Here is a 22,445-nt window from a genome sequence, read left to right as displayed (position 1 = left end):
ATGGGCGCCGGTTCTAATCCCGGGAGCCCCACTTCCCATCCAGCTCCCTGCTTGTGGCCTGGGAAAGCAGCTGAGGACGGCCCAATGCATTGGGACCCCGCACCCACGTGGGAGACCCAGAAGAGGTTCCTGGTTCCCAGCTTCGGATCGGGGAGCATCGGCCCATTGCGGCTCACTTGGGGAGTGAATCATCGGACGGAAGATCTTCCTCTCTGTCTCTCCTCCTCTCTGTCTATCTGGCTGTAATAAAATGAATAAATCTTTAAAAAAAAAAAAAAAAGAAGAACCAAGAACTCAATCCAGGTCTTCCCATGTGGGTGACAGGTCCCCACCTACTTGATCTATTACTTGCTTTTCCCAGGATGCACATTGGCAGGAAGCTGGAATCAAAGTGGAACTAGGACTCAAACCCAGGCACTGTCGTATGGGATGTCAGTATCCTACTAAGCCAAATGTCCTCTCCCAGTGCTCATTCATTTCAAAGCTGATTTCTCATTATTAAAGGGTGATTCAGACCTAAACTTAGGTTTCCTTTAGAAAGATGGACTCAGTGTTTTATTTCCTCCTTTAGAAGGACTTCCCCAAGATGTTATTCAAATATTCCTGATTTCCTTGTACTTTTTCTTAAATGGCCTCATGCCTCTTGTTTTTCCATCTCAGTGTGTGACTTTGGCAATGATTCACTCCAGACAACTTGCTTCTGTTAAGAGAAAACATTACCATTATGCCCGATCTTGAACCCAAAAGATCAGCAAAAATAACGGAAAAAAGAGGAAATACCATAGCAGCCAGATCGCTTGGTTTGTCCACACCCAGTGACCTCAAGTCACTCACTTCATAAGTACTGCGTATTTCTTCCTCCTTTCAATCCCTCTGATTCCTCTTTAGAACCAAGAACCATCCCTGTTTGTGACATCCCCCCGTTGCTAAGTTCCACTCACTCCCTGAGTCCTGAGAAGCCTTGAACCAAGAAGCCTCAGGAAGGAAGCTGTAGCACTGCAGAGGAAAGGAGAAGAGGAAGTGTCTTAGAGATGCTGCGGCTTATTGTGGAGTCAGCCAAAATTGAGCCGCCCTTAACCCCTCCTCCCAGACCCTGCGTGACAATAACCTTCCGAGGTGAGGTCCAGGATGCTAGATGGGAAGCCGGTGCTCTAAGAGGCAGCTTGTAATCAGTGAAAAGAATAGACGATGGGCATCCTACTGTGCTGTGTAAAAAACATTTCGTGTGCCACAGTGATGAAGTAAGCACAGTCCAGTTCTTCCAAAGCTTAGTTGTTTTTTGCAGCTATGTTGGTGCTGTGCAGGCAGCTGTCCTGTGTGGCTCTCTCTAGCTGCTTGCCCCTTGTGAATGTGAAGTCACCCTGACACCGCTCTGCAGAACATGAGGGTGGCTATGGGGAGAGGAGAGAAGGGAAATGGAGACTTTATAGGGACTTTTTAGTAGTATTTGCCTGGCAAGGGCTCCCACATCTGCTAAAGGGCTCCTGTCTGCTACATGGCTCCATGTGGCTGCAAGTTTCTGAGAATCACATAAACAGGAAGAAAATGAAGTGAACACACATTATTCTGTGTCAACCAGGTGATGAGAAGTGAAAGTTTTGAAACCCCCAGTAAAAGAAACATCAATGCCTATACCTGAAGCTTTGTGGATTATGGCTTGCCTCTTATATCCCATTCAAACCCACACATGGAAATGTTTCCTCCTGCCACTGCCAGCTCCTCTGTGTCTTTGCAGATACCAAGAAGAAAACTCGTGTTGTGGAAGGTAACGAGCCCATATGGAATGAGGTAAACTCCAGGAATGTGGGGGGAAAACAGCTACTTCAGGAGCAAATGGACAAGAGTGGAGTCCAGGCAGGGACTTTGTGGTCTGGGGAGCCTCAAACTTTCTTCAAGATTGAGGCATCTTGGCCCAGAAGGAGCAGTTTCTGGTCTGACAAGGCTGTCAATGCCATGGACCTGCCCACAGTTGTCTTGGCTCTTCTCTTCCACTTTGGGGATGAAGCAAGGCATGACTCATCAACTAGTCCTGACTGGGTCATCCTGGTATTCCTAGAAGCCCAAAACAGAGACAAGGGGCTCCCCTTGCAGGTGTCTCTCTTATATTCCATCTGTTCATGCGCCACCCTGCCCTTGCCTGCTCCATCTTCTAATCCCCTGAACTGTATAGCACACTTACAATATTGCAGTAAAGCCTTGGAAACCCAGGCAGAGAACTCCACGCCATCTCTTTAGGAAATTAAATACAAGGAAGAGTCTTCAATTTTAGAGAAATATGATGTCCCTGCCTTTTTATCACTCCCTAGAAAGCACAGGGAGGGCAGAGGAAGGATATTAACCATTTTGTGTCTCCCATAGACCCTCATTTGGCACCTCCGGAATCACCCCTTGGAAAATGACTCCTTCCTGCAAATTATCCTTCTGGACATGGGCTCAAAGAAGAAAGAAAGGTGAGTCAGCCAGACAGGAGGATCCTAACTCTCTGACCAAGGCAGTGGTGAGGGTGGATGTGTCTCTTGATTCTAATCTATAATTGATTCAGATACTTTGACCAGGACCCACTCCAGCTAGCTTAAAAAAACAAAAAGACTAAATTAGGGTAGAAGGACTAGGAGTATGAAATCAGCCAGGTTTAAGAAATGAGGAACTCAAGAGTTCTCTGCTCTCTCTGCTCAACTCTTCCCGTTGTGGCCCCATCCTAGACCCTGACCAAGACTAACATGTCACTGGGTCTGAAGCTAAGGCATTCTAGATCGAAATTCCCAGAACAGAGAATCAGATAAGCCAACATCAGTCAGGTGTCCCTCCCTTAATCCAGTGAGTTGGTATTTGCCCTCCTGCAAGCCCCAAGCCAATTCCCACAGAGTTAGTTGAAAGCCCCATGACTTTGATGGATGTTTACTACTTTGCTGTGTTCTTCTTTAGTTTCTGTTTGATGACACAGCCTCTCTAGCTAAAGCTATTCCCAAGACAGGGAGGACATCCTTTTCTGCTTGGCTCAAGATCTCATACCTGCTTCTTGTCTCTGCAGGTTCATTGGCCTGGCCACGGTCATACTGGATCCTCTGGTGAAACAGCGAACAGAGGTCCTTTATGTGAAGGACCTGACCCTGCTCAATCATTCCATGAAGCCCACAAATGTGAGTCAGGCCCACACAGGGCAGCTGAAAGAACATGGGTAGCTGAAGAAGCTGAGCCTCTCACTCCAGGGGGGCAGGCCCAGTACTCCATTCCACCTGAGCACTTTCTACACTGGTCCTGGGAGATTCCCATCACACAGCAATTGTCTCCCGACTCCCCCATTATTCCACTCATTGGCCCACCCTCCTAGTTAGTTGGACTAATTGACCTTCCACTGAGTCAGTCATTTTAGCACTGGGATACAGAAAGCAATGGAGCCCACAGAGTGTTTGAGTGGGCCCTACTCCTGGGGACACATGCCTCCAACACTCTGTGTAATTCACAGTAGGATTAATCCTCTGATGTCTGGAGGCAATAGCTAGTTCCACGTGGGAGGTAATGAAGGTTTTAGGCCTGGGGAAACAAAAATGGATTAACTAGAAGTCCACCATCCTAAGTGATTAATAAGGGGAAGACATTAGGCTTTTACCGGTTTGGTTCTATGTTGGAAGTTAGGATAAAAATGAGAACAGCTGTGTGTTATTAATCAAATCCTGACCATTTGGGACTGATCGTTATTTTTGGCTTCCTGATGCTTGCTAGAGACAGCAGTCTGGCTTTCTTAGAGTCTGACATGGAGCAGACTTCTTTCCTGGGATGGACACTGTGGATAATGCACTGGAATCCTAGCCTGTTTGCTACAGCTTGTGGGACCATGTTCTTTATATTTTCCTATATGGTCTGCTCATTGTCCATTCATATATCCCATATCTCAGATGAATCTTCAGGAAGTAGATGGGAAAGGAAGACAAATCCAGATAGGAACATAAAAGGCATGGAGAACATGGCCAATTTCAAGAAGGGTGGGTGCTTGCACTGCTGGCACATGGCTAAAGAGTCAATGCTGGGTGGGCTGCCTGGAGCTTGTGGTCTGTGCTCATGAGTTATGACTTTGGATGGTTTCAGGCACTTAGGGAATATCTGAGGACAATCCTGAGAATGGTTTGAAGACAGGAAGAGGGACAGAATTGCTTGGAGGCAGGTGGTCTGTTAACAGGAGTTTGCTGGAGGTCTCACATGAAGTCAGGAGATGCTGGGCCAGAGAACGAGTTGTTAACTCCTGTGGTTCTGGACTAGACCCAAATCATTCCTTTTCTTTCCTCATTGAATCCCCCTTCTGCCTTTACCTCTTCAATGTGGCTTCTTTATTTTCCAAAACCCTTTCAATGCATCCATGACACTCTGCTCACCACTTTGTAACTTTCCTCTCAGACTTTACATTCACCCATGGTATGTCTGGCCCCTATAGCATGGCCAGTATCACCTATCCAGGAGCACCTACCCAATCTGGGCACCATTTGGGCACTGTGACTTGGTCCAAGTTCATAGCATCTGGCTTACTGTTTCCTTACCTTTGCCTTGCAGTGTACTGTCACCCTACAGGTGGCCCAGATGACCAGCCAGTATATTGAGAAGACATGTATGTCATTTCTGGGGTTTACTCCTGCCTTTCTCCAGGCATAGCTGAGTGGGTTCTTTGGGCCCTGTAAGACTCAACCCTTGGGTTTAAGCAGGTCAGGGTACCTGGAAGCTGTAGGGATCTAGAGATCAGATCTTGAGATGTCTATTTTAGGCCATCTCTCATGGCATTTCTACCATGTTTTTAATGCTCCCTAGCACTTGTTCTCTAGACATAAGGCCCAGCCTCCAGTGGTATACAGCGAGAGATAAGGATGGCTGTTTTCAAGAGCCTCTATGGGTCTAGCGATTGAGTTAATGAGTATGGGAGGGACCCATGGCAGTGTTCTGGGACGGGCACCCTTATTGGAGCTTCTTGGTCACAGTTTTTAGTTAGGAGCTGCTCACTGGGAACAGACTACCTCAAAACTGTCTGAGCCTTAGCTTCTGGGCCCACCCTCGATTGTGTTTCTTTAGGGGATGAAGACCTCCTGGGCATAACTGCAAGAGAGGTGGCCAGACAGAAGCTGATGGCTCCCAGCCCCATCACGCACAGGATTCAGTGCTCAAAGCCTCAGCACTTTCAGGTGAGGACTCTCTAGTGTGAAAGTCTAGCAACCTGCCTGACAGTTCCATGTATTCCCAGAACATCCTCTCCTCTCCATACAATCATGGTAAACCAGAGCTTTAGATTCCAGATCCCCACTACACAACTTCTATGTGAATTCAAACAGCTCCATCTTACACCTTACCAGCTTCCCTCTGATCTTCAGGCCTGGCATTTCTACCATGTTTTTAATGCTCCCTAGCCTGTTATACACCCAGGAGGGTATGAATTGTCCCTGAATGTACCTCTTCTTCTATCCAGTACATGGCAAGTCCCAGCTCTTTGTGTCACCCAATTGCTCCCAGTTTTCCATTGTCACTTCCATTTCCTGGCCTGAGCCACCACCTTTGATTCTCAGGATCACCTCTCCTGAGCTCCATGCCAGTAGCCCTCTCTTGCCAATTCTTTAGTCAAGGTGGTCTTTCAGAGATGTTGCTGTCATGGAGACCTGCAACTGCTTATAAATCCCCAGTGTCCTCAGCACAAAATCCAGCTCCTAATATTTTTTTCTAAAATTTATTTTATTTGAAAGGCAGAAAGACAGAAACAGGCAGACAGACAGAAATTTTACATCTGTTGACTGATTTCCTCTAAACACCCACAACAGCTGAGGTAGGTCTAGGCTAAAGTCAAGAGCCTAGAAATCCATCCAGGTCTCCCACATGGGTGGCAAGAACTCAAATGTTTGAGCCTTCACTTGATATCTCCCAGTTTGGATATTATCAAGAGGCTAGAACACAAAGCAGAGCTAGAACTCAAGCCCAGAGACTCAGATATGGGATGTAGGTGTCCCAGATGGGCATCCTAACCATTGTACCAAACACTGTCTCCCTCCCGAACCCAGATCCTTACAATGATGAATCAAGCTTGCCTCTCTGAACCCTGCTCCTCCCACCCTTGCTCCTGGGAATTCTCTCTTTACGATAACTACAATGGTTCTTAGCCAAACATTTTTTTTTTTCTTGAGAGAATTCCAATTGGAGAAAGAGAGCCCAAGGTCAGTCCTCTACTGTGATCTTCCTGTAGGTTCGAGTGAAGGTGTATGAAGCCCGACAGCTCATGGGCAACAACATCAATCCTGTGGTGAAAGTGATCATTGGAAATCAGCAGCACAACACACGGATCAAGATGGGAAACAACCCTTTCTTCAATGAGGTGGGCTGAACAGGGCACATTGGACAAATGCACTTGCCAGAAGTTGAGTATCCATGTAGACAGGCAGCAAAATGTCTTGACTGGAGTCCATGGGTTGGGTGGTAAGAAAAACATCTTCCAACCTTCCCCCAATTCTCTCTTCCTCAGATCTTCTTCCAGAATTTCTATGAGGTTCCTTCAAAGTTCTTTGATGAGATAATCTCAATCCAGGTGAGGGACCCTGCACGATAGATCCGTTTTCTTGTCTCCCCTCAATACTGGGAAGCATTTCAGCCCTCAGCCTACTTCCTTAGAGCCAGGGTCCCTTTATATTGTCTTTCTGATCCCAAGGCAGCATCACTAACCACTTTCTTCTCCCCACTGTCAGGCCTGATTCCTCTTTAATTCATTCAACAAAGATCTTTCTGCAAACTCCCTTACAGGTGTTGAACTCTTCAGTGATAAGATACAACGCAGAGATTGGGAGGTTCCAGGTAAGCACTGCATCAGGTGGCTTGATGGAATAGCTCCATGTCTGAGCCTAGGGAAAAGTTTCAGATTTTCATGTGGAAACATCCAGATTTAGATCCACCTACCAACTGGGTGACTTAGGCAAATTCTTCATGTGTAAAATGGGTATCTCTCCACCTGGCACAGTCATTGTAAGTATGTAACATTTAAGAATGTGCTAGATGCTGTGTTGAATTTTCCACACTCATGATCTGGTGGACAGGGTTTAGATCTCCATCTTCAGGATGGGAACTGAAGATTCAAAAGGCCAACTTAAATGTCTAAGAAAGCCAGAGAAAGGTGGCTGCCTCTGATAACTGAGTGAAAAGCCACAGGCTGGGCCCAGCGCCGTGGCCTAGCGGCTAAAGTCCTCGCGTTAAAAGCCCCGGGATCCCATATGGGCGCCGGTTCTAATCCCGGCAGCTCCACTTCCCATCCAGCTCCCTGCCTGTGGCCTGGGAAAGCGGTCGAGGACGGCCCAATGCATTGGGACCCTGCACCCGCGTGGGAGACCTAGAAGAGGTTCCTGGTTCCCGGCATCGGATTGGCGCGCACCGGCCGTTGCGGCTCACTTGGGGAGTGAATCATCGGACGGAAGATCTTGCTCTCTCTCTCTCCTCCTCTCTGTATATCTGACTTTGTAATAAAAATAAATCTTAAAAAAAAAAAAAAAGAAAAAGAAAAGCCACAGGCTAATAGACAAAGCAGAGTTTACACAGTCATGACGGGATAAATTAATATTTTCCAAGTCCAGGAAAATCAGAAAAGGTAGCTTGTTAGATTAAACACAGGATGCCTGGTTATGTCTGAATCTTAGATAATACTTTTTAGATTTATAAAAGGGAAAAAAATCAACAATATAAAGATCTTGTTTTTGGCTTTATTTTGTAATTCTAGAATCAGGTAGCACTTCTTTCCATAAAACAGAACAAACAGAATAAGTGTAATGATTTTGTAATCAAAACAAGACTGAGAAAGTAGATTGGTCATTTCTAAATTACTTGTAAGGCAGAGACAGGGAGGCAGACCACAGAAATGGACCTAGTTGGCTAACATCAGATCATTCCAGCTTACTTGTGTAATTACCAAAGGATGAGAATCAAAATAAAGGATCTTCATTGTCATACACCAATATGTTTGGGAAACTGGGTTCTCCTCTTCATGGTTTCTTGAAATATCACGTTACTATTTCATTTCAGTTTTGTGATGTGAAACTTAGCACAGGTCACTCCACTTTGATTTTCAGTCTGATATGCTGGGGTCTCTGGCAGGGCCTCCTATAATGCTACTTAATAATTGTAGATATGTTGCAAGAATTTCATGGCTCCTCACCATTGTAGGGCACATGTGTGCCCTAAAAAATTAGTCATTGTTTATCTAAAATTCGAACTCCAGTGGACATTCTGCATTTTTATTGGCTAAATCTGCAACCAGTGAAAAGGGGCACCACTCTAAGGAAAGGCAAATTTAAGATAAATGGAAGTAAATTTCTCTCCCACTGCTTAGAATAATCACATGGAAAGTTGACCTGTCTTTCCCCTAGTACTTCAGACTTACACATTGAGATTGTAGATAATTTTGATATCAGGAGGTTAAAAAAAAAAAAAAAACAGGTAACTCATTGAAGAGACAGAGAGATAAATAAACAGTCTCACAGTGAGCTCCTCTTTACTGCTTCACTTCTCAGATACCTGAAACAGCTAGCAATAGAGTCAGGTGCCATGAATTCAATCCAGGTCGTCCATGTAGGTGACAGAGACCCACCCACTTCTGTCATCACCCGGGGTCTGCACTGCTAGCAAACTGAAGTCTTGAGCCAGAGCTGTATATCCTGGCACTCCACCATAGGATATGTATGTCTTTTTATTTTTAAGATTTATTTATTTTTATTGGAAAGGCATATATACAGAGAGGAGGAGAAACAAAGAGGAAGATCTTCCATCCAGTGATTCACTCCCCAAGTGGCCACAATGGCTGGAGGTGAGCCAATCTGAAGCCAGGAGTCAGGAGTGCTTCTGGGCCTCCCACACAGGTGCAGGGTCCCAAGGCTTTGGGCTGTCCTCAACTGCTTTCCCAGGCCACAGGCAGGGAGCTGGATGGAAAGCGGGACTGCCGAGATTAGAACTGGCACCCATATCAGATCCTGGCATGTGCAAGGCGAGGACTTTAGCCATTAAGCTACCGCGCCGGATCCAGGATATGGATATCTTTGGGTTTTTTGTTTTGTTTTTTATTTTCATTTAGGATATGGATATCTTAACCTGCATCTTGCACACTCAACCAAATACCACGGTATACATTTTTTAAATATAGAAGACTTTACAAATTTGCATACATCTTTGCAAAGAGGCCATGCAAACCTTTGTATCACTCCAGTCTTAGCACACTACTGCCAAAGTGAGCACCATCACATCCTTTTAAAATCATTTCAGCATGTATCTCTAGAAAGAAAGTTTTATTAGGCATGTGGTCCTAAACCACAATACAATGATCACATCTGAAAACATTTATAATTTATACATAGCATTACATATTTAGTCAGGTCTCACATGCCTCCAACTGTGCTACAAATCTCTTTCACATGTTTTTCAAGTCAGGAAACAAATTAGGACCATTCACTGCTGTTGGTTAAATATTCATTTTAGGTCTTTCTGATAAAGTTAGTCCTCTCTGTTTTGTTTATTATTTTTAATTTTTTTAAAGATTTATTTATTTTTATTGGAAAGGCAGATATACAGAGAGGAGGGGAAGCAGAGAGGAAGATCTTCCATCCGATGATTCACTCCCCAAGTGGCTGCAATGGCCAGAGCTGAGCCAATGTGAAGCTAGGAACCAGGAGCTTTTTCCAGGTTTCCCACATGGGTGCAGGGTCCCAAAGTTTTGGACCGTCTTCAACGGCTTTCCCAGGCCACTAGTAGGGAGCTGGATGGGAAGCAGGGCCATCGGGATTAAAAGCGGCGCCCATAAGGGATCTCAGCACGTTCAAGGCAAGGACTTTAACCACTATGCCATCGCGCCAAGCCCTATTTTTAAATTATTTTAAAAACTTATTTGAAAGGCAGATAGAGAGAAACTCTTTCATCTGCTAGCTCACTCCCCAAATGGCTAATACAGGTTTGGGTCAAGCTAAAGCCTGGAACCAGGAACTCCATCCTGGTTCCCCACAGGAGCAGCAGGGTCCCAAATACTTGCGCCAGCTTCTGCTGCCTTCCCAGGCACAGCAATGGGAAGCGGGACTGGATGTGGAACAGCCAGGACTGGAATGGGTGCTCAGTCTGGGAAGCTGGCATCACAATTGGCAGCTAAAATTACTGTACTGTAATGCTGACCTCAGTAGCGTATTTCAAAGAGCAAAAATTTTGAACTTTTTAGTCCAGTTTATCAGTTTTTTCTCTTAACAACTGTTGTTCTAAGAAGGCTTCTGTAACTCAAGGGGCCACTCTGTTTCATAGCAGGCCCACATACAGGATATGGGGTCAACCTATGGAAGTTTCAGATGTGCCTTACATGGGAGTCCAGACTGCTTTGTGGCTCTGGTTCTGCACATAGTACCTTTTTTTTTTTTTTTTTTGTAAGATTTATTTTTATTGGAAAGTCAGATATATAGAGAGGGAGAGAGACACAGAGGAAGATCTTCCATCTATTGATTCACTCTCCAAGTGGCCACAACAGCTGGAGCTGCGCCAATCCAAAACCAGGAGCCTGGAACATCTTTCAGGTCTTCCACAGGGGTGCAGGGTCCCAAGGCTTTGGACCGTCCTCAGCTGCTTTCCCAGGCCACAAGCAGGGAGCTGGATGGGAAGTGGAGCTGCCGGGATTTGAACTGGCACCCATATGGGATCCCAGCACTTGCAAGGCTAGGACTTTAGCTGTGAGGCTACCATGCCGGGCCTTCAGATAGTGTCTTGACTCTTGTAACACTTTCCCTAGCTTTCTGTCAGAAACCATATCCCAGGGGAAAAGGGAAAATTCTCTTTGCCAACTCCACCTTGACTACCCTCTTCCACAACGATGAAGGACACCCTTCCCCACCCAGAAGTAGGGAAGGTCATGGCTGGGTGGCACTGCATAACATAAAGGATCTTTTCACTCACCAATTATAAAACACAGCGCACTTCTCCAAACTCGGTGTCCTCTGTAGAGTGGTGGTGTTTATGGATATACATTCTAGCTTGTTGTAAAAACCAAAGGGGTTGGGCCCAGCGCTGTGGCCTAGCGGATAAAGTCCTCGCCTTGAAAGCCCCGGGATCCCATATGGGTGCCGGTTCTAATCCCGGCAGCTCCACTTCCCATCCAGCTCCCTGCTTGTGGCCTGGGAAAGCAGTTGAGGACGGCCCAATGCATTGGGACCCCGCACCCATGTGGGAGACCCGAAGGAGGTTCCAGGTTCCCGGCTTCGGATCAGCGCGCACCGGCCCGTTGTGGCTGACTTGGGGAGTGAATCATCGGACGGAAAATCTTCCTCTCTGTCTCTCCTCCTCTGTGTGTATCTGGCTGTAATAAAATGAATAAATCTTTTAAAAAAAAAATAAAGGGGTTAAGTCATAGAACAAGTTCAAGCACCAATAACCATTATTGCCAATGGGTAAACTGATCTTACAATGTCAGCTGGCAATCCTATCTAATCCTCATCCCATTCTTGTATTTTCAGACAGATATTGGGTTTATTTACCATTGTCCGGGTAAGTAACAGTTGCTGTGAAAATGGGTGACTTCTGAAAATAGCCTAGTCAGGGACCATCACAGCTCAAAATTCTCAACATATGGGATTGAAAGCATCAGGTGTGAATTATTTTCTGTACAAGATAGCTAAATTACTGTACTTAATGGTATCATATTCTAATTACTGTATCTTTTCTCTGAAGGAGCAAATGCTAACTTTTTATTGCAACCTTGGTTTATATTTCTTTATCCTTTCCTCCTTACATCCTTCCTTTTTTAAAAAAAAAAAAAAGATGTATTGATTTATTTGAAAGGCAAAGTTACAGAGAGAGAAGGAGAGACAGAGAGAGATTTTCCATCCACTGGAGCATTCCCTAAATGGTTGCAGTGGCTAGGACTGCCCTGTCTAAAGCCAAGGACCTAAAGCCCCATCCAGGTCTTCCATATGGGTATAGGGGCCTGAGCTTAGGGACCATCTTCTGCTGCTTTCCCAGGCCGACTAACAGGGAGCTGAATCAGAAGTGGAGTAGCTGGGATTCAAACCAATGCTCAAGAGAAAGATTTTCTACTGTCTGGCTAATTCTCCAAAAGCCTACAAAAGCCAGGACTGAGCCAAGCTAGGAACACTAAGCCCAAAGCTAGGAACACCATCCAGGTCTCCCACATAGCTGGAAGGAAACCAAAGTCCTCCTTGGGCCATCATCCACTGCTTCCCATGTAACAAGCTGGATGAGAAATGTGGAGTAGTTGGGACTTGAACCAGATATTCCACTATGAGATGCTGGAGTTTCGAGTCACAGCTAAAACTCGCTGTACCACAGCACTCTCTCCTGGTTTTCTCTCTTTTGAGATCACTACGGGGAGGCAGACGTTTGTGTAGAGGTTTCTACTATGGCTGTAACATACCTAACTGATTGAGATCTGGATTTCAATCGGAGGAAATCTTGGTTCCAGATAGGTACAAGAGTAGGCCTCCAGTTTGAAAACCGGGGTCCCTCTTTTTTAGAGGTTGTAGTTGGCAGATTTGTGAGCACACTGTCATTGCTTAATGTTAGCAGAGACTCCTATTTCCCCTGTCACTGGGGCGAGGGAAGGTGAGGACAAGATATGCAATATATGCTTCCTCTCCCTTCTCCCCAAGAAACAAAGCCCGGTTCCAGGGAAGAGGGAGAGGGAGACTGGGGTCAGGACTTCCACTGTCCCTCTACTTGTCCAGGTCACACACTCCTAAGGAAATGGCTAGGCCTGTGCCTGCCGAATAAACCTATCAGTGGCGTGAGAGGCTACCTGAAAGTCACCATCTGCGTGCTGGGTGTGGGAGACCAGGCTCTGGTGAGGCTACCCCCACACCCCACCATGTCCTACTGTGGCTGCTTCTTTGGGACACCTCTGGCGTCCCACAGTAGACTTTTCTCTACTTCTACTTGTCTACACAGTTGTCCTCTCCCCCTATACCACATGGGAATTGGGGAAGCAAAGACTAAGGGCCTTGACTGTAACCTCCCCATGACCCTGACCCTGTCCAACTCTCTGGTCTCCCTAGGTAGATCAAAAGCTGACGTATGGGTCCGAAAAGGATATTCAAATCATCAAGTCGACAGGAGTCCCCATCTATGCAGCCTACTTACAGTTCTTTATCTACTGCGCAGAGGACCTGCAACTCAGTTACAGTCAGGGTGGCAGGGGAGGGAGTAACCCCCTGGTTCTCCTGGTCCTCAGGGAACTTCCTCAATATGTTGAACACTAACTTAAGACTTGGGGGGTGTGGACAGGGTGAGACTGAACTCCACCAAGAATTGTTTCTCAAAGGTTCAATGGACAACTTGACCCCTGAGTGCCAATGTCGCTGACCTGCCTTGGATGCCAATTCTAGACTCAAGCTTCCCTATGTGGCCCCCAATCTACCAATCATTATATGAATGAGAATGCAGAAGGGTCAGGGTGTACCCAAAACACATCTGCCCAGAGGGCACCAAACTAAATGATCAGGGAGGTTTTTAAGTTGCTTTGTCACTTCTCCCTTTCCTTCTGAAAAAAAAAAAAAACTGAAGTTTTATAACTTCTGTTCATAGAGAAACACCACTTAATGAGTCCTGTGTTGGAAGTGGAAATAATTGGGGAGAAGGTAAGTACAGCTAGGGTCTGAGTTCTAGAGAAATTAGCACCCAGTAAAAGACAAGTGGGGTGGGTGGAGAGTGGGCTGGTGGGCAGGACCCCCAGAATCATATCTCAGCCTGCTCTGAAAGGCAGTGTGGCACCACAGCCCTAGAACTCTGTGGACAAGGCTGTATCTTACTTAAACTTTGCATGCTAAAAGTGTCCAGAGCCTTTCATGGAGGAGATGCCCATTAAGAACCAAAGATGAGACTGCATGGAGGTAGATTGAATGAGTGAATGAGGCAGAATGATAATGAATGAATAGCACTGACAGGGTCACCATGTCCCCTGGGCCTCAGCTTCTTCACCTGTCAAGTGACAGTCCTAGGCAAGAGAGATGCTGACATTCCGTGAACCTCTGGGAAATGGAGTAGCATTTCCCTAAGGGGGAGGGGGGACTTATGGGTGTTTTGTGCAGGCCAGGGCATGGTGTTAAAATTGGGGTAGATATGGGTATCTGGTTAAAGTTAAACAGATTTGTCTCAGTTCACAAGCCATCATTTCTGTCACATTCTGTCAGAAGCAGGTCATTAAATCCAGCCCAAACATAAGAGAAAGAGAATTAACACCTTTTGAATGAAAAAGAATTCATATACATACTTAAAATCACCACCACATTGAGTATTTATCTCCCAGTGCAAAGTGGAGGCACTCTGGGGCTGGGTGAGATGTTCTTAGCTAGTAAATGCGATCCATGTTTTCTAGAAGTGCTGATAGTTGTGTGTTTACCTTAAAAAGGAACACTTGATTTCCCAGATATCATTGCTAAGAATAAGGCAGGCAAGGCTTAAACATTAAGTCAATTGATGATTTGCAAAGAGGTGTGGTGCTGCCGTCAGCTGTGGTCCAGCCCATTATTCTGTTGGAATCTTAAAACTGATCTAGCAGAATCGATGTGTATGTACTCAAACAATAAACTTTAAGTAGACAAAGAACTGCAGGTAATTTAAGTGACTTTAGACCAGGGTAGGGCCTTGTCTGTGCTGTAGGCAGTGTTCATCTGTGGGCCAGACAGGAAGGGATGGGCGAGGAGAGACCTCTGGTAGGAGGGAGGGACAAGCTGACACTGATACTGACTTGGGATGTTTCCAGCTCCGGACACAAGTGCAGAACCACACTGATAACCCAATATGGAACCAGATTCTGACCTTTCAGATTCAGGTATGGCTACTCTATCACACCTGCCTTATCCCCAAATGGAAAGGAAGTGTGTGTTTGTGTGTGTGTGTGTGTGTGTGTGTGTGTGACTTTATTTGTCCAGTGTTCAGAAGTGAGTGGGTTATACAACTGAGCTTTCCAGAGAACTTTAATGTAAGCTTTCATCCAGATTAAATAACAAGAAGGGCAGATATTTGGCACAGCTGTTGAGCTGCCAATTGGGACCCCCACATGCCAAATCAGCATACCTGGGTGGAGTGTTGGTGTGCTCCTGATTTTAACCTTTTACCAATGCACATTTTGAGAGGCAGCAAGTGATGGCCCAAGGACTTGGGACCATGACACCTGCATGGGATACCCAGCTTGAGTTCTGGCTGGGCTCCTGGCATCAGCTTGACCCAGAACTGGCTATTGCAAGCATCTGAGTAGTGAGCCAGCAGATGGAAGATTTCTCTCTCTCTCTCCCCCTCTCTCCCCCCTCTCAATCTCTCTCTGCCTTTCAAAAACAATGAAAATGTAATAATTTTTTTATACATGATCTTGGCTAAAGGCCAAGAAGTGATGTAATGATTTTTAAAAAAATTTTTTTAAGATTTATTTATTTTTATTACAAAGTCAGATATACAGAGAGGAGGAGAGACAGGGAGGAAGATCTTCCATCCGATGATTCACTCCCCAAGTGACTGCAACGGGCCGGTGCTGCGCCAATCTGAAGCCGGGAACCTGGAATCTCCCCCACGTCTCCCACACGGGTGCAGGGTCCCAATGCATTGGGCCGTCCTCGACCGCCTTCCCAGGCCACAAGTAGGGAGCTGGATGGGTAGTGGAGCTGCCGGGATTAGAACCGGCGCCCATATGGGATCCCGGGGCTTTCAAGGCGAGGACTTTAGCCACTAGGCCACAGCGCTGGGCCCTTAAAAATCTTTTAAATGAAACAGAACAAAAACCATTTCAAAAATTCATTCTAAAATTATTATACATTTTCTTACCTTCCAGGCAAAATGCCCAAATATAATTATAGCTCTTTGCTGATGTCTTAAAGTTCTGATGGGAACATAGTTATATGGAGCCATAGGTGGTTCAGGGCTTGCTCTTCCTACACTAAATGACTCCAAGATGCTCTTTGTGGGGTTCTATAGTTGGACTTTTTGTAGCCTTTCAGTCCTCCTCATGCATCCATCAGCTGCCATTGCATGATGGTTTTCTTGAAGCCTTAATGGCCTTTTGACTCCATGCCAGACTTCTAAGAGCTGCAAGCAAAATAAGAGTAAACAGCTCTGTGAGAGAATTTGAATTCTGAGTGCATAGAATTTTGTGTAATATTGATTTGGCTACCCAAAGTATTGGACTTTCTTATGCATTGTTTTTTAAACCTTCCTCCTTCAAATTCCTTTCCTTGCTTCTTTCCCCAGCATGCCCCCTGGAGAGTCATCATTTTTTTCAGCCATTCCTCACAATGCCCACCTCCTTGAATGATTTTACAAACTCTTAAAGTAGAAGCAGATTTCAGAAAGGAGGTATAATCCATCCCTCACCTTTGTTAATCCCATTTTTCCCTGGCTAGAGAACACTGGGAAGTCCTCCTGTTTATCATCTCAAGCTCAGCACCAATGGCATAAGTCAGACCCTCCCTCATCCTTGGGCAAGACCTTCCAGCACCTTTCAGCACCCTGAACCCTCAGCTGTGTCCTCATGTCACAGTCTCCAGGGCAGAGGCTATCTGGATGCAAGCCCTGTGCATACCAACCCCTTGGAAACACAGCAGGGAGATAGGAGCCTCTTTTTGGAGAGGCCAGGTGACCACACAGATGGTAGTGATCAGCTATGGGGGCAACAGAGCCTGGGGCGTTGTGTTGCTGCAAATGATCCCATGTCAGTGGCTAATCCAATGGCCTTGGGCAAGAGAGATGGCACATAAAAGTCAAAATGGACAACTGGAAGAAAGAGAACTTTTAAAAAGTTTTATGATTGGGCCTGGCGCGGTGGCCTAGCGGCTAAAGTCCTCGCCTTGAAAGCCCCGGGATCCCATATGGGCGCCGGTTCTAATCCCGGCAGCTCCACTTCCCATCCAACTCCCTGCTTGTGGCCTGGGAAAGCAGTCGAGGACGGCCCAATGCATTGGGACCCTGCACCTGCGTGGGAGACCTGGAAGAGGTTCCTGGTTCCCGGCATCGGATTGGCGCGCACCGGCCGTTGCGGCTCACTTGGGGAGTGAATCATCGGACGGAAGATCTTCCTCTCTGTCTCTCCTCCTCTCTGTATATCTGACTTTGTAATAAAAACAAATAAATCTTAAAAAACAAAAAGGAGACTGGGGTCCCCATTTAAAAAAAAAGTTTTATGACTGTATCTTCATTTTATTTGAAAAGCAGAGGAAAAGGTGTGGGGCACAGAGGTGTGGGAAGAGAGAGGGAAAGTTTGTTTCCTTTTACTGGTTCACTCCTCAAATGGCAACAACAACCAGGGCTGGACTAGGCTGAAGTCAGGAGCCAGGAGCCAGGGACTCCACGTGGGTATCCAACATGGGTGGCAGAAATCTAAGCACCTGAGCCACCAACTGCTGCCTCCCAAACAGATTAGCTGGAAGCTGGATTAGAAGCAGAGACAGGACTCAACTGCAAGCACTCTGCTATGGGACCAGCTTAATCCACCATGCCACAGTGCAACCTCTACCCCAGCATCTGTATAAAGGCACAATGGCAGCCCTTGCTCTGAAGCCTCAGCCCCTGCATGAGGACCTCAGGAATTTGGCCTCCCTGGGCCTTAGTTTTTTCATCAGAATAACTACAGCACCTCATTGGTGTGTTGGGAGGTTTCATCTGCTGGTGTGGGAAGATTACACACCTCACATGGGTGGACAGCAGACACTGACCTTGAGTGGCAGCTAGAAATATTGTTCTTCACCCCTCAAGGAGACCAGTGTCCTTCTGCCTAAAGAGTTGACTACCAGGTATGATGTAGGCAATCTAGGCTCATGACCTCACCATGAGGTAGTTTGTGAAGGACTGTGCCAGAGTGTTAATCATGGTTAAATCCACAGTTACTGTGCACTCAGACCTCCCAGGTACTGAAGTTTAGGCAACTAGGCAACCATCTTAAGAAACAAGAATACAGGGTTAAGCCACCACTTGGGACACCCGCATCTCCTCTCAGCCTGCCACATGGAATCTCAGCTACTGTGCTGCTGACCCAGCTTCTTGCTAATGCACATCCTGGGAAGGTAAGGGATGATGGTCCAAGGTCTTGGGTTCCTGCCACCTACTTGATGGCAGCCTGACCCAGACCTGGCCATTGCAGGTATTTGAAGAGTGAACCACTGGATGGAGGAGCTCTCTGTTCTCTCTCTCTCTTTCCCTCTCTGTCATAAATAAACTGATAAATAATAATTTTGAACAAAGAAAAGAACAAGAATACAAAAAAATCATATGACAAGTCCCAGGCCCTTCCCAAGACCTTTCAAGAAACCCAGGTACATAGGGAGTTAAGGGGAAGCGCAGGTGGCCCACAGCCTGTGAGCTGGGTGGTAAATCCAGCTGTGAGTAAATGACTTTGATCTGAGCCCAGACCTGAAGTCCAGACTCAAGACTTCCTTCCCATCCACTCAGAATCTCCATGGAGGTCAGACCATCCCAGTACGCTCTCACCGTTCCTCTCACATTCCCCCTTGCAGCTGCCCTGTCTCTCCAGCTACATCAAGTTCAGAGTCTTGGATTGGTGAGCACCTGGACACAGACAGAAGTGATTGGATGGGGAAGTGACAATGAGGGCCTCAGCCTCAGAGTGTTTCTCTCCAGCTCCAGACATGATTGCCAGGATGAGATTGGGATGGCGAGCTTGCCCCTCAACCAGATCTCCTCCACAGGGGAAGAGATAGAAGGCAAGCAAAGCTCTAACCCTACCCCCCAAACACACACCTCTTCCCACCTCTGCTCCACCCCTCTTACTCCTTTCCTTCTAGGAATGTATTCTGGCTTCCTGCCCTGTTTTGGCCCCAGCTTCCTGATTCTTCATGGAGGGAAAAAGGCTGCCTTAAGGAATCAGGAAGAAGGTGTAAGCTTCTCATGTCAGCTCTAGTTGATGGTGTGATGGTGGAGGTAAAACCCACTCTGTGTTAAGCACAGGCGTTGGCTGTCTCCCAGAAGGGATGAGGGGAGCTGCCAGGGCTCTGCCCACTGCACCCCAGTAGGGGAAGGGAATTCTGTGCATAAACAGCCCACGTATATACACAATACAGGAATAGGTGGGGTGCTTTACACAGTCACTTAGGGAGGGACATTGAAATGAGACTCCAGGTAAGACCTGCAACAAACAAAAAGGATATGCAAAGCACAGAAAAATGTAGAATAGGCCAGGATATTTAAAACCAGTTATAAACGCCGGAGATTTAATTGGGTTAAACGAAAGCTTACAGAGGCAAGGAAAGATTCTGAGTGAGGATGAGTCTCATTCCGCTTCTCACTTGGTTTCTTCTCCAATCATTGTGTCCTCCTGCTCTCTCACATGCTGGGGGTCTCTGGGCTGAGTACCTGAGCCCCCAAAGCCCAGGAAGTGTTTTAATTGGCTCCTTCAGGTTATGTTTGCTCTTCTTGGCCAATCACTTTTGCCTAGGAGGCAGGGCATACACTGATTTGCCAGTTTGGGAGCCCACATTTCGTGGTTGTCACAGATCCCATGACAGCTTGAAACAGATCCTGCAAGTTGGCTTAAGGTAGAATGCCTGAAGGAGAGCAGTGGGTGCGGAGGAAGCAGAAGACAGGATCAGAGCTCAGAGGTTTCCTGGCACTCAGGTGTTGTCTAGGGTATCTGGAATTCTTCTCCGGAAAGAGATCTTTGGCAAGCAGTTTTAGGGCACAACCTCCTCGTGGCTGCAGGACTTGGGAGTGGGGTGGCAGAATTGGGAGGGATTGGGGGTAGCTTGCTGTTTTTACTCTCAGCCGGTTCTCTCCATTATCCTTTCTGTTGGCACTAGTGTGTACCCGACTCTGTTAAGGATGGTTTAGATTACAGAGGACGAATCTTCCTGGAGTTAATAACGAAAATCAAGTCCCAGCAAGAGTTTTGGATAAAGGATATCTCCCGGGAAGTTGCCAAAATAGAGGTAACCAAGGGAAAGGGAGGGCCCAGGAAAAACAAAGACCGTTTGCCTGTTTGTGGCCTCGGTTTCTGACGGCATCAGGTGTTTTGTTTTTTCATGGTGGCATTCATTTGTGACCTAGTAGCTCGGGGCTTTGGGCTCTGTAAAATAATCTAAGGGATGTGGAGTTCTTTCTGAAGTGATTGGAAGAGCATTGAGGCAGGCAGCAGCAAGAGGAGCAGTCCTAACAGTGTATTGGCAGAAAGCAAATCATGGTCCCCCAGTCGAGAGTCTCCATGGAAGAGAACTGTAGGGGCAGGCTTCTGAGTCCCCTGAGGGAACAGAGGGTCACAGCTGGTCCCCGGTAGGACATGGAAAGGGAGGCTGCCCCAAAGCAGACATCCACTTTCTGTGATTGGTACCGTCGTAGTCAGTGATAGCATGTGCCATGGTGGGCTCCCTGATAGAGGAGCAGGTGTGTGTATGCCAGGTGCTAAATCCTAACTCCAACCCACACAGACCAGCCCTCAGGCCATTAGATTTGAACCTGTAATCCATGGTAGAAAGTTCTCAGGGAATCAGTGGAGTGCAAGGAGAAGGAAGCTAAGGAGAGAGCCCATGAGGACAGTGTGGTCTAAGAGGCAGACTGAGGAGGAGAGAGTTGCATTAAGGGCTGATCAGTGATTATGAAGGGGGCAGAGAGAAAGGCCAAGACATTGAAGGAGGCAATCTTTAAAGACCTTGTCTGAAAACATGGAAGTGGAGACAGCAGGTGGCAGCTACAGGGGGCTTCAAGTGGGAGAAGAGGGTGGGTTCTTAAGATGGGGGAGGCCTAAGCTAAATGAACAGAAGGAGGAACAGGGCAGAGGATGGCAACAGAAACAGGGGGACTGATGTAATAGGTCGAGGCTCAGGGCAGATGGAAGGCAGGGTGGAAACAGACGTGTGAGCGGGATAGTGGGCAGCTGGGGTGGGAAATAAAAGGATTCAACTATTGAGGGGGGATGTGGGGAACTTGCAGAGATGAGCCAGGAGGAACAGGTGTGTGTGGTGGGTTGGGGGTGGTCTGTGTCCTTAGCTAGACACACCCCTGCCCAACTATCTTCTCTGAGAAGGAAGTTGAGAAAAATAAGGAACAATACCTGAAATTGTAATGGGGATGCAGTGGCCCAAGTCAGCCTAGCTGGCCAGGGAGATGACTCCATTACCTATATATATATATATATATTTTATGTTTATCCACAAGGTGGAGAACTCACAGACACAAGTGTTCCATCTTGAGGAATAGAGTGGGCTGGGAGGGGGAAGGTGGGAGAATGGGAGATGTTTCCATCCTGTGTCCACAGATAGAGAGAGTACCCCTCCCTGGTGCCAGACTTTTCCTGGCATGATGCTACCCTGAGGTCCCAGGTGAGGGGAACTACATCCTGGGAGAAGAGCCATTTAATTGACAGTTAATCTGCTATCTGATTTTAAAAAGAAGTGGGCTGGCTGAGTGGAGTGGGCCAGGTGATGGAGGTGCTGGGAGGAGATTCCGTGGCCAGCCACGTGGGTTTTCAGAAGGCATTGAGGTCTAGTTTGCCCTGGAGACATGCACTATGGTTTTGGGAAATAACTGGACTTTTCCTCCTTGCTCTATACCATGGACAATATTACTACCCACACCCCAAACACCCCTGTCTGAATCTGTTTATCCCTTGGTTTATGTCCTGAGGGTGTTGGGGGTTATCATTGTAGAGGCACCAGAACCGCTTAAGGTATGGGCTGTGCGTCATCTTCCTATCCTGTACCATGATGCCCAACTTTAAGGACCTGGTCCAGTTCGAAGTCAGCATCGGCCACTACGGGAGCAAGACGGACATGAATTACAAGCCTCTGGTCTCAACCACACAATACAGCCCTGTGATATATGATGGTAATTGTCAAAGTCAACCCAATCATAGAGCATTGCCACTGCGTGCTCTGTGCTGGGCTCCTTCAAGGGCGTGGCGTAGGGAGGTTCATGAAAGTGGCATCACAGCCGTTACCCAGCCAGGAGCTGGAACCAGGTCTTGACTTCAAGGCTTTCTGTAATAAATCTTTCCACACTGCTGTTTCCCAACCCCATCTTCTCACCCACTACTCTGACCCTCCTCCCAGCTATCTACACAGCACCCACCAATTGATTTATCCCTCCAATTACTGTCCCCTGCCTTTCCATCCACCCTTTTATCTACTAATCCATCCATCCATCCAACCATTTAATTGGGCTGGCTAAGTGGAGTGGGCCAGGTGATTCAGGTACATGCTGAAATCCAAGATCTGCTGTTACCAAGCAACACCATCTCCCTGCCATCTCTGCCAGTGTCTCTATTGAAAGCCTTTCTAGGTATTCCACTTTTCCACTTTTGTTTTAAATAAAGTCTTTGTTGAGATATAATTAGCATATCGTATAATTCTCCTATTTGAAGTGTCCAATTACAGTTCTTAGCACTGAATTATACAGCCACCACAGCCCCAATCCTAGAATAAGTTCCTCATCCCCCCAGAAAAATCCTGTACCCTTTGGTAATTGCTCCCCAATTC

At 46.7% G+C, this 22,445-nt stretch overlaps 1 protein-coding gene across 1 annotated transcript in view; it reads left to right on the top strand.

Moving 5' to 3' along the window:
- The first annotated feature begins 926 nt into the window (after positions 1–926).
- The window catches only part of FER1L5 (fer-1 like family member 5), a 45,989-nt gene continuing 24,470 nt past the window's right edge, over positions 927–22,445 (top strand). Inside the window, exons 1-19 of the mRNA XM_058668310.1 lie at positions 927–1,116; positions 1,736–1,788; positions 2,359–2,450; positions 3,032–3,140; positions 4,546–4,600; positions 5,056–5,165; positions 6,212–6,340; positions 6,488–6,550; positions 6,763–6,813; positions 11,481–11,511; positions 12,708–12,823; positions 13,035–13,161; positions 13,564–13,616; positions 14,741–14,809; positions 18,477–18,520; positions 18,601–18,683; positions 18,765–18,856; positions 19,776–19,904; positions 21,618–21,795. Of these exons, the coding sequence (XP_058524293.1) occupies positions 1,032–1,116; positions 1,736–1,788; positions 2,359–2,450; positions 3,032–3,140; positions 4,546–4,600; positions 5,056–5,165; positions 6,212–6,340; positions 6,488–6,550; positions 6,763–6,813; positions 11,481–11,511; positions 12,708–12,823; positions 13,035–13,161; positions 13,564–13,616; positions 14,741–14,809; positions 18,477–18,520; positions 18,601–18,683; positions 18,765–18,856; positions 19,776–19,904; positions 21,618–21,795 (1,669 nt within the window). The 5' untranslated portion in view covers positions 927–1,031. The remainder of the gene's footprint in view (positions 1,117–1,735; positions 1,789–2,358; positions 2,451–3,031; positions 3,141–4,545; positions 4,601–5,055; positions 5,166–6,211; positions 6,341–6,487; positions 6,551–6,762; positions 6,814–11,480; positions 11,512–12,707; positions 12,824–13,034; positions 13,162–13,563; positions 13,617–14,740; positions 14,810–18,476; positions 18,521–18,600; positions 18,684–18,764; positions 18,857–19,775; positions 19,905–21,617; positions 21,796–22,445) is intronic.

Source organism: Ochotona princeps, chromosome 8 (assembly GCF_030435755.1).
Source record: "Ochotona princeps isolate mOchPri1 chromosome 8, mOchPri1.hap1, whole genome shotgun sequence".
Classification (NCBI taxonomy): domain Eukaryota; kingdom Metazoa; phylum Chordata; class Mammalia; order Lagomorpha; family Ochotonidae; genus Ochotona; species Ochotona princeps.
The sequence above is the reverse complement of the archived record's forward strand: the minus strand, read 5'-3'. Positions and strand labels throughout refer to the sequence as shown.